Source organism: Echeneis naucrates, chromosome 21 (assembly GCF_900963305.1).
Source record: "Echeneis naucrates chromosome 21, fEcheNa1.1, whole genome shotgun sequence".
NCBI classification, from domain to species: Eukaryota; Metazoa; Chordata; class Actinopteri; order Carangiformes; family Echeneidae; genus Echeneis; species Echeneis naucrates.
The window spans coordinates 1,870,880-1,884,294 of record NC_042531.1 but is presented as its reverse complement, the minus strand read 5'-3'; the positions used below and the strand labels follow the sequence as shown (position 1 = coordinate 1,884,294).

The 13,415-nt window shown below is 44.3% G+C and overlaps 1 protein-coding gene across 2 annotated transcripts in view; it reads right to left on the bottom strand.

The window, feature by feature from the left end:
• The window catches only part of dgkg (diacylglycerol kinase, gamma), a 62,352-nt gene extending 49,893 nt beyond the window's left edge, over nt 1-12,459 (bottom strand). For both annotated transcript variants that reach the window (XM_029530280.1, XM_029530281.1), the window contains exons 1-2: nt 12,216-12,459; nt 1,404-1,849 (exon numbers count right to left, since the gene is read on the bottom strand). In XM_029530280.1, the coding sequence (XP_029386140.1) occupies nt 1,404-1,470 (67 nt within the window). In that variant the 5' untranslated portion in view covers nt 1,471-1,849; nt 12,216-12,459. The remainder of the gene's footprint in view (nt 1-1,403; nt 1,850-12,215) is intronic.
• Between the last annotated feature and the right edge of the window lie 956 nt (nt 12,460-13,415).

Sequence of the window (13,415 nt, the reverse complement as noted above, 5' to 3'; positions counted from 1 at the left end):
TAGTAACTTTTGGGCCGTACAGTTTAATATTAGGAATTGTTTTTCGTTTTACGTTCACATCAATGCAGAATTTTATTTGGATGTGCAAATATTGGCGTTATGCTTCTGCCTCAACACTAATGAGGACTTTTGGTGCTTCTCTTTATGTTGTGATGACTGAAAATGAACATTTATAAATCAGGATGTGGTTAAATAATAAAGGCATTGGTTCCACGCAGGTCCAAAGTCGTCGTGTATCTGACTGCTGACCTTCAGTCCAACAGTGAATGACATCATCAGCTGCTGCGGCTCTTCCTGCAGGTCTATAAAGGACTGACTCCTCTGCAGGGAGAGGGTATCACTGTTTATCGACGGGGCAGATGCTCTTTTGACTAACAAATGGCGGTCGGCAGTGAGGGAGGAAAGAGAGAGAGGATCTTAATTTGACAGCAAAACATCCTGTCCGAAGTTTTTCTGAAGCGAGTAAAAGGCCGAGACACTGAAAACTCCGTCTGAGAAACAGTCAACCATCCAGACACAGCTGATTTTTCTGTACGAGTTGGGTGGGACAGTGGTTAGCACTGTGGCCTCACAGCAGGGAGGTTCTGGGTTTGAACCTCTTTGGAGGGTACACCTGCACATTTAAGCAATCCCAGTTTTGTTGGATGTCTTCAGACTGATTTTTTAGCACTCGGTGCGTAAAGTGAGCCTTGAACCTGATTGTGATTTTCTTCAGATCCTTTTCATGTACAAGTAAATGAATATTACTATTAAGAAAACTTTAATTTATAGATTTGATGAACGCTTTGCTTGTTTGTTTATATATCTGATTGGGGATATCTTTACAACCCGATGGGTAGATACTCTCACCATGCTTTATTTATGACATGGCTTTATATAATTTTATGTGTGTTGAGACAAGCTGAGAAAACCGGTTGAAAGTGCTGACGTGGGACTTCCACACAGTATCTCATTCAGTTCTGTGGATCATAAAAAAAATTCCACTTATTCATATTTTTATTGATTTACAGCTTCACACAGAGACGTTTGATGAAAAAGGCCAACAAATGAGCTGAGATTAAAAAAAGAAATCACTTTAAATGTAGTTTCTCTCCTGCATGTTATTGTGTACATGACACCATATTTTGTAGAGTAATAAAAAGTGATCGTCACTACAAAGCTTTAATTTTGATGGTGCATCTCAGTTTTCATTTTATTTTTTTACTTCAGATTTGAAGCTTTAAATGAGAGCTGAGGATATTTTCAGCCTTCTGTGTACGACAGTGCCAGTATCACATAGTTTGGATTTGCAAACACCCCAGACGCAGAAAGAAACTCATCATTCACAGCACAAACTCACACACAAACACACACACACAACCAAACAAACAAAAACAAGTCTGGAGGCTCAGACGTGTACTTACACTCGCTGTACTGTTGCAGCTGGGCGAACTCAGCTGGGCTCAGACATACCCAGCTCCCGTCTCCCATACTGCCCGAGGCCTGGGGGGGCTCTGTGCTCTGGCAGTGTGTCAGTCCTCGGCTGCTGCTGACGGAGACTATCGCTGGGTCGAGTTGTGTAACAGGACGGAGGCGAAGAGGTTTCGGGAGGTCATGTCTGCACCCCAGACCCCCCCTCCCCACCACCACCAAGGATGATCCCGACGTGCTCCAAATGTTGAATTTACAGAAACTCAAAAATAAAAGAATAGAAAAATGGATGTGTTATATTCCGTTAAGTTAGCAGTTAGAGGACGAGGACGATGGCAGGTTGGTCAGTCAGTCAGGTGTGCGTCTTCACAGGAAGTGACTCGGAGATGGATCTGGGTTTCCAAACAGCCAAAGATGACCTTCCATGACCTTCGCTGACCTGCAGGGAGAGACAGAGAGAGAGATAATCTGGACTGACTGCTCTAAAATTGAGCAAAATGTGGAGGGAGAGTAAAGAAGAGATTTACAGCAGAGAGGGAGGTAAAGCGTGATGAGGAGGAGACAGAGGAGGGGAAAATACCTCCAAGTTCTGCCGAGAACCAAGTAAAACACGACAATTCATTTCATTTTGGTGAAGGAGGCGGAAGGGAAGCCAGCAAAGTCAACACAATTCTACAACTAAAAACTAAAAACACACAGGGATCGACAGGAACACTGTCAGCTCACTAAAATACAAACTATAGTAAAAGTTAGACGGTAGTTCAGGTTAATGACAGACAGATCTGAGGAAGAACGAGAGCATCAATCTGCTATTAACACAGTAATAATAATAATTCTGCAGAATATGATTCATGTGCTCCAAACAGCTCACGTAGTCGGTCATTTTCATTTATTTGTCATTCTGACATATTCCTTCTGGCTTCACTGGGATGACAATCGTTTATCAGTTGCAGCTCAGCAGGATCAGCTGACGTCACCGTGACGCGTTCTGGCTCTGCTTCGATCACTGACACCAGAACACGAAGTTCTGAGAAAGAAGAAGATTAAATCCACGGGTGACTAACTCCGACTCGCCGAGAGGAACGACAGCAGCTTATTTTTAGAAGCTGCTCAAAGAAACAGGTTTCATTTATTCTACAAAGCGCCGATCAACATAAAAACAGTCAGATTGAGATTCACAGATTGAGTCAGTCAGATTCTCCCGTTCAGTTTAAACAAATGCACTTCGGTAAATATTCACATTGGGCTCTTTGTGTGTTTTGCAAGGAAACACCTCATCTTTCAAGGTTTGTCCCACGAACAAAACTTCATGTGAGTCATTTCGACAACAGTCAGCCTATTTTTAAATATTTCTCTCTGCATAGTCCGTTATGATTTGACCGTGGTGGAAAAATGGAAGCAGTGGAGAGAAAGAAAATGATGTTTGTACAAGGCCAATGGGATTCTTAACCCCCGAGACAAACCTCAAAGAATGTGGCTTTATTTTGAAAAGGTCAAGCATGACACGGCCGCATTAGCTGGTCAGTGTGTTTTCTGCTTTTCTTAATTACGAGGAGAAGAAAATAAAACAAAACCGTAGAATCACAAACATCTCAGACTGTGAAATGTTTCACATAGTTTCTAAATTTTATACTCAGTCAGTTTGCTTTTAAGGTTTTCAAAGGTGATACGAGTGAAAACAAACACGCTCAAGGCAGCAGGAATGAAGCTGACTTTCTCTGGGAAACATGAGCATGATGATCGGTGTCTGAGGTCGAGCATAAGGAACCTCGAACGCAGGTGAGTCCTCAGATTTGTTATTTTAGACTAAGAGCTTTTACCCAAATTAGGAAACAGGCTTGTCCAGCCAACCCGCAGCAGCTCTGCGCCGTGAACATCCAGCTCGCTTTGCATTAATCCTCATCCACCAGCTTCATATACTGAAAAGTCAATACTGCATCAATAGGTCAAGTCCACTGTGAACATAAATTTCCAATTATGCTTCGAATTAAGTGAATCTGCAGCGAAGCCCGTAAAGCGGAGTGTTGGTTTTAGGTTAAACAACGTTGAGGAAAAATAAATGAATACAGCTTTTTGACTAAAAGGAGCGGAGGTCTGTGGTGCAGAAGAGACAACCAGAGAGCCGTCAGGTGTGTTTTTTTTTTTTTTTTTTTTTTTTTTGTTACCCCCCCCCCCCACATCCTTCCCCCGCTGCTGCACGTGTGCTCGAACAAAAGGGGAGATGTGTATCTACACGCTGCGAGCGCGTGACACAGGCGTCGTGGGGCCTCCCCTCTGAGCCGAGTCGAGGGATTCTGTTGTGCTCTCGAGGTTGCCCTGGAAACGATGACGTCACTGGAGTGGGGCGCCGTGATGGAGACAGACAGACATCACCGCTGCAGCTGCATTAAATGGGTTCAGGCGGGCAAATGGTCCTTCTATACAACTGAATTCAAACAGAAATACATCTACTGGGATACTCGGATAATATTTCATTTATATTACATCATATTTTATTCCGTTTATGTTCAACAAGCTGGAAATACATCAAAGTGAACATAGAAGGAAAAGCAACACATTGGATTTCTGCTGCAGTAACAATAACACACATGTAGTGTGGACACTTTGTGTTACAGTCTCCTTCAGTGGCTTGATTCATGTTGGAGAACGAGCCAAGTCTGCTTTAGCACCTTCACTTTAAAATCTTCAGTAAACAAGAAAAACACGGAGCAACTGGAAGGTCAGTGAGCAAAAACAGATTTAAAACAGAGAAGGAGCAGATCTGATCTGTGGGACGCTTTAGTTTTAGACACAACTGAGGGACGGATGAGCTTCCAGATCTGAAGGATCTGGAAAGTGAAGCAGAGAGCTTTTAAAAGGTGAAAGTTTTGATTAAAGCTGTAAAACTGACGAATGGAATCAGCAGCATTTCTGATTTCAAGAAAGATTTTAACCGTGAGAAGACGCAATCATAACAAAAAAAAAAAAAAAAGCCAGTGAAGCATTTATTGGTGCAAAATGTCGAAAACATGACAGAAAGCTTATGTTTCATTTTCTCCTCATCACGTCTCTGTTATCTGATGTTCTCGTCTCGGTTTTGTGTTTTGTCACTTCGACTTTTCCTCCCAGGAGTTTTTAAATACACACATTTAAAATGCAGATGAAGACACACGTATATATGATTTTCATAATTTCTCCAAAAATATCAAAGAGCTCCGTGTCTCTCATTGTCTTTAATAACAATAATAAGAGTGAAAACAGACCAAAGAACAGTTGGCTGCGTGAGCGTCAGTGATGTCAGGAGGAAAGAGACGAGGGGGAAAGAGGGCTCATCTACACCTTCACATTTAACACTCCATCTGTTTCAGCGAAAACTCAGGAGAGCCACAACGGGTTTGTTCTGAAAGCTCAAATGAAATGTGTGCGCATCTTCCAAATGTTACTCTGGTATTTTTATATCAGCAGTTGTGTTGACTTTTAAAGGTGATTTTTTAAGTCAGCTGTCCCAGAAGAGAGATGGATGGCTCAGAGCATCATTTCCAGCCGCTGCAGATATTATCAGAGGAAAAGCTGTCAACAACAACACGCTCGACAACGTGGAAGCTGAGCAGCCAAAAACAGACTTAAAGTGGGTGAACATTGAATTTTCATTATCGAGGTGCTACAAAGTTCACTAAATCTACTGACATCCACTAAATCCACTGTGTTTTGGTTTCATTATGTTTTTATTTAGATTGAAGATTCTTATTATTTTTCGCTCAGTGCCAGACAAAAAATCTGCATCCAGATCAACTCCAGCACGCACGCTGTCAGAACTCTTCTTAAACATTGGGCATGCATCAGCTGCTCCAAACACAACAAGCACCGTGAGAGTATCGACCTGTGACTTGTTTTTAACACTGATAGTCGAGGTCAACGTTTCCAAAGGATTCAAAACTGTAGCAGATGATTTCAAAATAACAAAGCAGGCGGACGGGTGTAGGTTTGGGTTTGACGGAGTCCAGATGTCAGTGAAGGACAGGCAGAAGTTGTTTCACAGACTAAACCAAAGAACGCGTCGCCGAGACGTGTGAGTGAGCAGCCCCACCAGTGTGACCGGGATCAGGAGAGTCCGTCGAACAGCAGCACACAGGAGCGCCGGGCAGGATGCTGCGGGCTAATCGGGCTCTCTACAGGAAGAGTGTGTCGAGCCTCTGATAGCAGCAGGCACACTACACAAAAACACACAGCAAAGCTGCTGCAGGAAGCCGCGGGACCGTGCGGCCGAATGATTAAATGGATACCGACAGCAGCTTTTCTGTGTCAAACATCAGTCACTTACAGCACCCAGATAATCTTCACGATCCAAGCTCCGGCTAAATATAGACACAGCCGCTAGAACTGGGTCGCCTGCAGAACAACGCTGATATTCAAGCCCCAGTGTCGCACCGAACCCTAACCCGAGCAGGCCGGTCCCGCTCAAATTCACCGAGCGACGATGACAACGAAGTTTGAGTCAGCCGATGAAACCGGAGGCTGTTTTTGACCTCCGTGGTTTTTTAGGATTAAAGTGAAGCAGTTTGTGGTTTGAGATGATGACTTTATGGTCTCAGTCCTGGGACCATAAGGGAGAGCTGGTCAGATCCATCCATTCCTCCCAGAAACACGGTTTTAAAACGACAGACGAATTACAGCTGCAGGCTTCAGACCTGCTCGGATTGTCTCAACCTTCCCGAACGCAGCCGTTTTCATTTTCACGGCTCTCAGTGTTACCTGTAAATATAATCGTTGGTGCATCTGAAACCACCACACACCTGCAGCAGCTCGCCTCGAGGTCAATTTGCATGTGTCACGTTTCCTCTCTGCTGCGCTCAGGTGAATTAGCCCGTCAGGCTCAGGACGCCCGTGACTAGCTTCCAGCGATACGAGCGATGAAACAACTTCATTAAACCGTTACGAGGAATCTGTTGATTCAGTTCACGTGCTTCAATAAAAATATTCTATCAGGCACTAAACTGCTGATTGTTTTGAAGTCTATGGGAAAATGTCCCTCCTCCTCCTCAGTAAACGTTTTATGGTCTCAGTCTCAGTTTCAAGCAGGAATGGACAGTTTTTGAGTATCTGTACTTTGAGTATACTTTTACTTTCACTTCAGTACATTTGAAGGACGATTATTGTACTTTTTACTCCACAACATTTCTACTGCTGCTCTCGTTACTCGCTGCTTTTGACCACTGACCACCATGCTGCTCAAGTTTACATCCTGAACTGGGAAACAGAAATATTATATTTTTTCTGTCTTTTTATTATAAATATGATATATATGATAGATATCTACTTTATTTATCCTGAGGGAAATTCACTCAGAGACATGCAGCCTCACCTTTGTTTTACTTCCAACATGGCAAACATCTCGTTTTTGTAGAGATTAGATGATGAAAGGTTTACAAACACAACATTTTTAGGCAAATACCTTTGTGCTTTTACTTAAGTAATATTTGACAAGAAGTATCTGTACTTTTACTCAAGCCGTGAAGTTGCGTACTCTGTCCACGTCTGGTTTCAAATCTTCAACACAACATGATGTTCATTTTTTAAATGATGCTGCATTTAGGGAAACAGAGCAGGAAGGAGGGGAGGGGTTAGGGGGGCGGGGCTACTGTGTGACTGACAGATTGTTTCACCCAGTCAGGAGAGAGTACAGAGAAGGTCAGAGTCACCTTTTCCTCCAGATGTAGTTTCTACTAGTGAAAGAAAAGCCACAACAAGGTGGTGACTGCCAATTTACAAACCAGAAGCTTCAGAATGGAAACTCTTTATGCTGCTCTCACACTAGATACAGTTTGTGTATATTTGAATTGTGTACTGTAGGTGATTAAGTGAAGAATTTGGATCACCTACAGCGTTACTAACAAAAGAAGTAACGAAGAACAACAAGGTGCTCATAAGACGCAGAGAATCTAAAGAAATGTAAAACCTTGGCTGTGAGAATGTGTGACAAGTAGGATTTAGGCGGTTTAGATCGGTGAGTCGAACATTAAATCAATAAAGGAGCCAGCTGAGATGTGGCTCTTCAGATTGTTATGTAGAGGTTGTAATCCATCTTTAAATAAATCCTGGTTAATCATCCAGCTGCTATGTTTTCACAGATGAAGTCGAAGCTTTGCAGGCCGCCTGGCCTCGGCAGTTCGAACAAACATGGCAGCTGGTTAGCGTCGGTGACAGAAGCTGAGCGACACCTCGGTTTGAATGTCGGACTCTGGGCTCCTCTCCTGACCCGACTCCTCAGAGCGCCGGAGGAGAGTGTGACTGGAACTTCCTCCTCCGAGTCCGTCACCGTACAGCTGTGTCCGACTCGACATCTGGACAGGACATGTGTTGACCTCCTGCCAACCCTAACCAAGTGTTTATTATGGTCACCATGGCATCAAAAGACAATTTATTTTCACCTCAACGGTGAGTTTCTGTAGATTTATTTCTTTTTGTCTCAGTTCATGAACGGGGCAAAAAAGGGAAGAGAAATGTTGAAGTGATGCAAGTGGACATGATGGTGGTGATGAGACGGGAAGAGAGAAAAACAGGCCACCAGACGGGGAGGCCGAAGGTCCACAACATCAGTGATACGCTAAAGTGGCAAAGCATGTTGGGAAAAAGGTAGGAAGGAGACGGCGGGCTGATCTGCTGTTCACACCGTTCAAACTATCACTGCACAAAAAGGGTCTACGCTTATTTTCTTTCACTGTCGCTGTTGAGTTCTGCTGAATTCAAACACTCGGATGGATGAATGAACGAGTGAATGAATGAATGAATGAATGAATGAATGAGTGAATGCAACATTTGGAGTCTTTATGGCCGAGGAGCAGAAACACCTTCATGGCACTTCGATCCTTTCTGTCCTTATTCTGTCGTTTCACTGCTCACTTTTAACATCAGTCATCTCTCTGCTTTAGTCATTTTAGCTGAACACACACACACACACACACACAGCAACAAAGAGTTTTTCCTTGAGTCCCTGAACTCAACAACACCCCCCCGAGACAGTGCTGAAGTGGATTTTTACAACTTGATATTTCCTGTTTGTCTTCTGCGTGAGGTTTTCAGTGGGCAGGAGGGGAGGGGGGCAAATATGAAGACAAATTTAGAGGCTAATATTGTGTGCACGGGGGCATGGTTAACCTTGGGGGCTGCAGCCTGAGCTGCATCTTTACCCATAAAAGGCCTGCTGCTGATCCCTTGTCAAGACTTGACAAGACACACACATACCAAACACAACACAAAATAACGCACACACAGTATCCCTGCTTCTTCTCCCGTCTATCGTCACCTCTCACCCCCGTTATCACGACTCACTGTTTCTGCTTAGTGCCCACTTTTCTAGTTTTATCTTTCACTTTTCTGTCTCCAGAGAGTGAATCATCTCCAGTTTTCACAGCAGCTGAACGTCACGTCTTCCCCGCCACCGTTAGTCATCCGCTCAGGTTCAGCTGCTGCAGGTGGGCACCGTCAAGGTCAGACGGCCGGCCACTCGGATCCTGTGTGAGGGGCAGCCGCTGCGGATCGATCAGCCTCGCTGAGCTCGGGTCCTTCTGGCTTTCTGTTCTCTAACCTGCCGGGGACGGAGCCTCACAAATACCAGCAGTATTTATGGAAGGCCTGGGTGTCATGGCAACTGGGGGATTGTGTGTAAAGCGCAGAGGGGAACGGAAAAGGCCAAGCGACACACAACAACTGATTGCACTGAATTTAAAGGGAAATGCCAACCAATTACAGAGAGTGGATTTACGCGGTCTTCCTCCTCTGGCGGGTCGGAGTCGTGACTAGGAAACGTGAATATGTGTCAACAGGAAAGATAAACACCTGCTTCCCCGAGCCAGCACCCGCTGATCCTGGATATGGATTCTGCTGCAGCCACACAAATGATACCCTTTTAATTATATTCTTTCGTCCTAAATAAATCTGTGAATCTGGAAATCCTTCATTTAGATGAGCCACCAGACATCTGACGTTTCCATCTTTTTATTTCTGGTGTTTAAAGTTGTGTAAAAACAGCCGTCTGTCGTTAAGCTCTGCACAGCGAAGGTCAAACAGCCAAGAGGAAACAAATCTCAAAGAGAAGGAGGGATCATTTTTCCACACTGTATATATATACACACACACACATATATATATAGATATATATTTATATATAGTAATTGTTGATTTCCAGAGTCAGATTGTGTAATTTGAGAAACAAAAAAAAAACCAAACAAACAAACTGAAATACAGAGAATGAATAAAATAGGTGAAGTTCAGTCAGAATGAAAATATGAAGTGAGTCATCAGACGACAGTATAACAGGCATCGACCTCCAGACCAACCTGTTTCTGTCACATATTGGAAAATTATAGCCGTCCATGAGAAGACACGAAAAGATAAAAACTCTCTTGGGGAGGAGGCAGGAAGCAGCCAATAAGAGGCCACATCAACACTTTTGCCTTTAAAACATGGTTGAAAAGGTTTAACATTCATTATGGAAGCAAAATGTGACTAACTTTGTGTTTAATGTTTTGCAGCCATCATGTAAGCAGCGCCACCTTTAAACCAACGTTAGCACTCGCATAAAAAGAAGAAGCTGAACTTCTGTCCCGGTGAGCAAACGGCCGTTAGCGGTCGTGTTAAGGTCATCTACTGGACGACCTAAAATTAGCACCTTTAAAGATGACCTCATGCTGCTGCGCCGGTGAAAAAGAGTCCAAACAATAAAGCCGTCAGACAGTGTGACTCAGATTTAACGCTCCACTGAAGCCGCTTCATACAGTTTAATGTCGCTGCAGGCCGGCTCTGATGAGGCAGCACAAACAGTCTGGCCTCTGGAAACCGAGCCTGTTGCTTTAAGACGCAGTTCAGTTAATTATTTATTTTTGTTTTTTTTGGTGGGGGCGGGGGGGGGCGGTGGATTCCTATGGATTTAGCTTGTCAACCTCTGAAAGTTTCCAGTCAGCCCAGTTTGACCTACTGGAGTTTACTGCTGGCTCAGCTCAGGCAGCGGCGGGTAGATCAATGCCCAAGGATGGGAAAGAGTCTGCTTAATAAACCGGACAGTCAGTCAGAAAATAGATCTGTGCTGCCGGTTCACACGTCAAATAAGAAGTGAAAATCTTCCTCCGAGTGAGACGGGTGTGAAAAACAGAAAGATGGAGCATTTTTAAGAATCTTCTCAAAGATTTTGATCATTTATTTATCATCAGCTCATCCACGCGCGAAGCAGCAAACGGCAGACTGTGTGTTTCCCCGAGGAGGTGGAGGAGACCAAAAACAGAGATAAAAGAGAGGGAAAGCTGGACCGAGGCGGTGCGTGGTGCATATTTGGTGCAGAAAAACAGGCGTGGGTGAACATTTTGATTTCTGTCAGCAAAACTGTGACACACACCAAAAGCAAATTTTTGTAGCCGTCGTATCCGCTCTGCAGCGATGGATCTGACCAACACTGCTGGATGTGTCAACGAGAAACTTACGTTTGACTCACCAGTTTAAAAAGGTGAGACGTCGCCACGACAACATCATGTACGAGCTGACGTCGAGGGATCACTTCACTGTTTCAGCTGGTTTCAACCAAAAACCCAAACCTCTGTTTGTCACATCACAGTTCAAACAGACGACCTGCTGTTCAGAGTCCGTTACAAACCAACTCGATTATTCAAGTTAAGAATGTCATCCTTTGAATCCATTTCATCGGGCGTCGGCGTGCTCTCTTCCAAGCCCTCCACCTCCTAATCTGTGCGACGGCAAGCGGGTCGTCCTGGTGTGAGGCCCAGAACACCTCCCCTAACCCTCCGCCAGCTGCCCCCCCACCCCGACTCTTCACCGAGATGACTTCTAAACGACTACACGGGACGCCGTCACACAGGTGCTTCCTGCCATCCGTCGCTCCTCTTTCCAGCTCGACTCAAAGACAGACCCCTGATGTTTCACTGCAGAACAACAGGACGCTCTCAGGGAATAAATAACCATCACATTTGGTCACTCACTTGATGAGATGTAATTAGGCGTGCCGACCGGAGATTAATCATCAGAAGTCGCCGTCTCTTTCTCTCTCTCTGAAGGAGGCAGCGCGGGATTAAAGATGTGGGGGGGGCGACATACACTCAAAGACCAGTTGTGTTTAATAACAGGTCGAAGAAAGTGTCAGATCGACAGTTCAACTCTCCACCTCTGTGTCCGCCCCCCCCCCCCCCCGGCCCCCCCTCGGTGCAGAAGACACAAGATCAAAATAATCTGAAGCATTGATAGAAATTTCAGCTCTTGTTAATTTGACGTATGTCCTTGGCTGGAAAGGTCAGACTGAAACATGTTGGAGTCATTTTTCATGTTAATTCTTCTTCCATCAAACAGTGATCTGACCCCCCCCCCAACAGATTAACGTCCATCAGTCTCCAGACACCAGCTGACCCAACTACAGTATTGATCTGAAACCATGTCGCTTCTTTGCAGCTTTTCATCCCACCTCTTACCGAAACGCACAACACCAGCTCCAGGGTTGTTTGACTACCACACAAGTTGCAATGCCATTCATGACAAATCCTCTTCAGCATGGGAGGGTGTGGTGGGGGGGTCAGTTGTAGTAAAATAACTTGCACAAGCAGCATTAAAATGGGGCCAGAAGGAGAAAGAGAACTGTGCAAGAAATGAGGAGGGAGAGGAGTCCAAAGGAAAGCAGACACAGGCAGGGGTGGGGGGGCTGCGAACACAACGACACAAACAACAACAACAACAACAAAAATAACACCATGATCGCCGACATGCATGGAAGAAAGAAAGAAAGAAGGCGAGACAGAAATAAAAGAGGAGAGAGAGAGGGTCTCCCCTACCTCTGGCCATTGCTGCTCCCACTACAGTCGGTGTAACATCCCTGTTTGGCCAGCCAGACCGACAGCCGGTCAGTCAGAGTGCTGGTCCGGGCCGGTCTGGACTGGAGTCTGGTTCCTGGTTCCTGGTTCAGCAGCACGACAGCAGAGGCTGTGGAGCCTCGGCAGCAGGGACAGCAGCAACATCCCTCCCATCCACCCTGAATTAATTAAGCTTTTTTCTCCCACTGCTGCCCTCCCTCTCTCTGTCTCCCTCTCTGTCTCTCTCTCTCTCTCTCTCTCATGTGCGCATGGTTAATGCTTCCCCCTCCTCCCCCCTCTCTCTCCGTTTCTGCTTCCCCTTGTGTTCAGTTTCCTCTCTCGCTCTCTTCCCTCTTTCTGACTCACCGATCAACAGCTGCAAACCGATCTTTTCCTCCCTCACTCCACCTTCTGCACGGTTAAAGCTCTTTGTCAAAACCACTTAGCTCACAATAAAAAAAGAAAAAACCCAAAACGTCTCTATTTGAAGGTTTGAAGCATTCTGTAGAGGATTATTTCCTTTTCAGACCTGAACTGAAAACCTCACAGCTGAGGAAGCCTTCCTGCTAAAAGTTAAACTAAAGTTCAACAAGATGCCCCGAAAAAACGTAAAACACGTGTGCATTTTAAATTATGTTTATTTAAACTAAAAGTGAATTATTTTTATTAAAGAAGAAGATTAAAATACACAAAAATAACAGGAATGAAAACACTCAGCCACCCGATCGATGACAAAACTCAGTTAATCACTTTGGTTTTTCTAATGTTGGGTTCAAAAAGCCAAAACTGATCTAAATTAGTAATCATTAATACAAAAACCTACTCAGTTCATAGAAGAGAAATGTGAAGGTCAGCGGTGAATAATCTAAAATGACCAGGAGGAACCACTGACTTCATTTTTTAAATAAAAAACAAAACTGCTTTTAGATTCCGAGTTCTCTGTTTTCATTTCAGCAAAACAAAACATTTATGTTCAAGAGAACAATCATTTTACTGACATCAGGAAATATGGGCCAAGTGGAGGAAGTCAGAATGTGTCAGCCACGACAGAAACAGTCCTTCATATTTGTGTTGAGGTGAAATTTAAAATGTTAACGTGAGCTACATGAGCTGCAAAATTACCAAATTACACTGAATAATACGTATAACACGTAGAGGAAGACATCAAATAATTGGATGTCA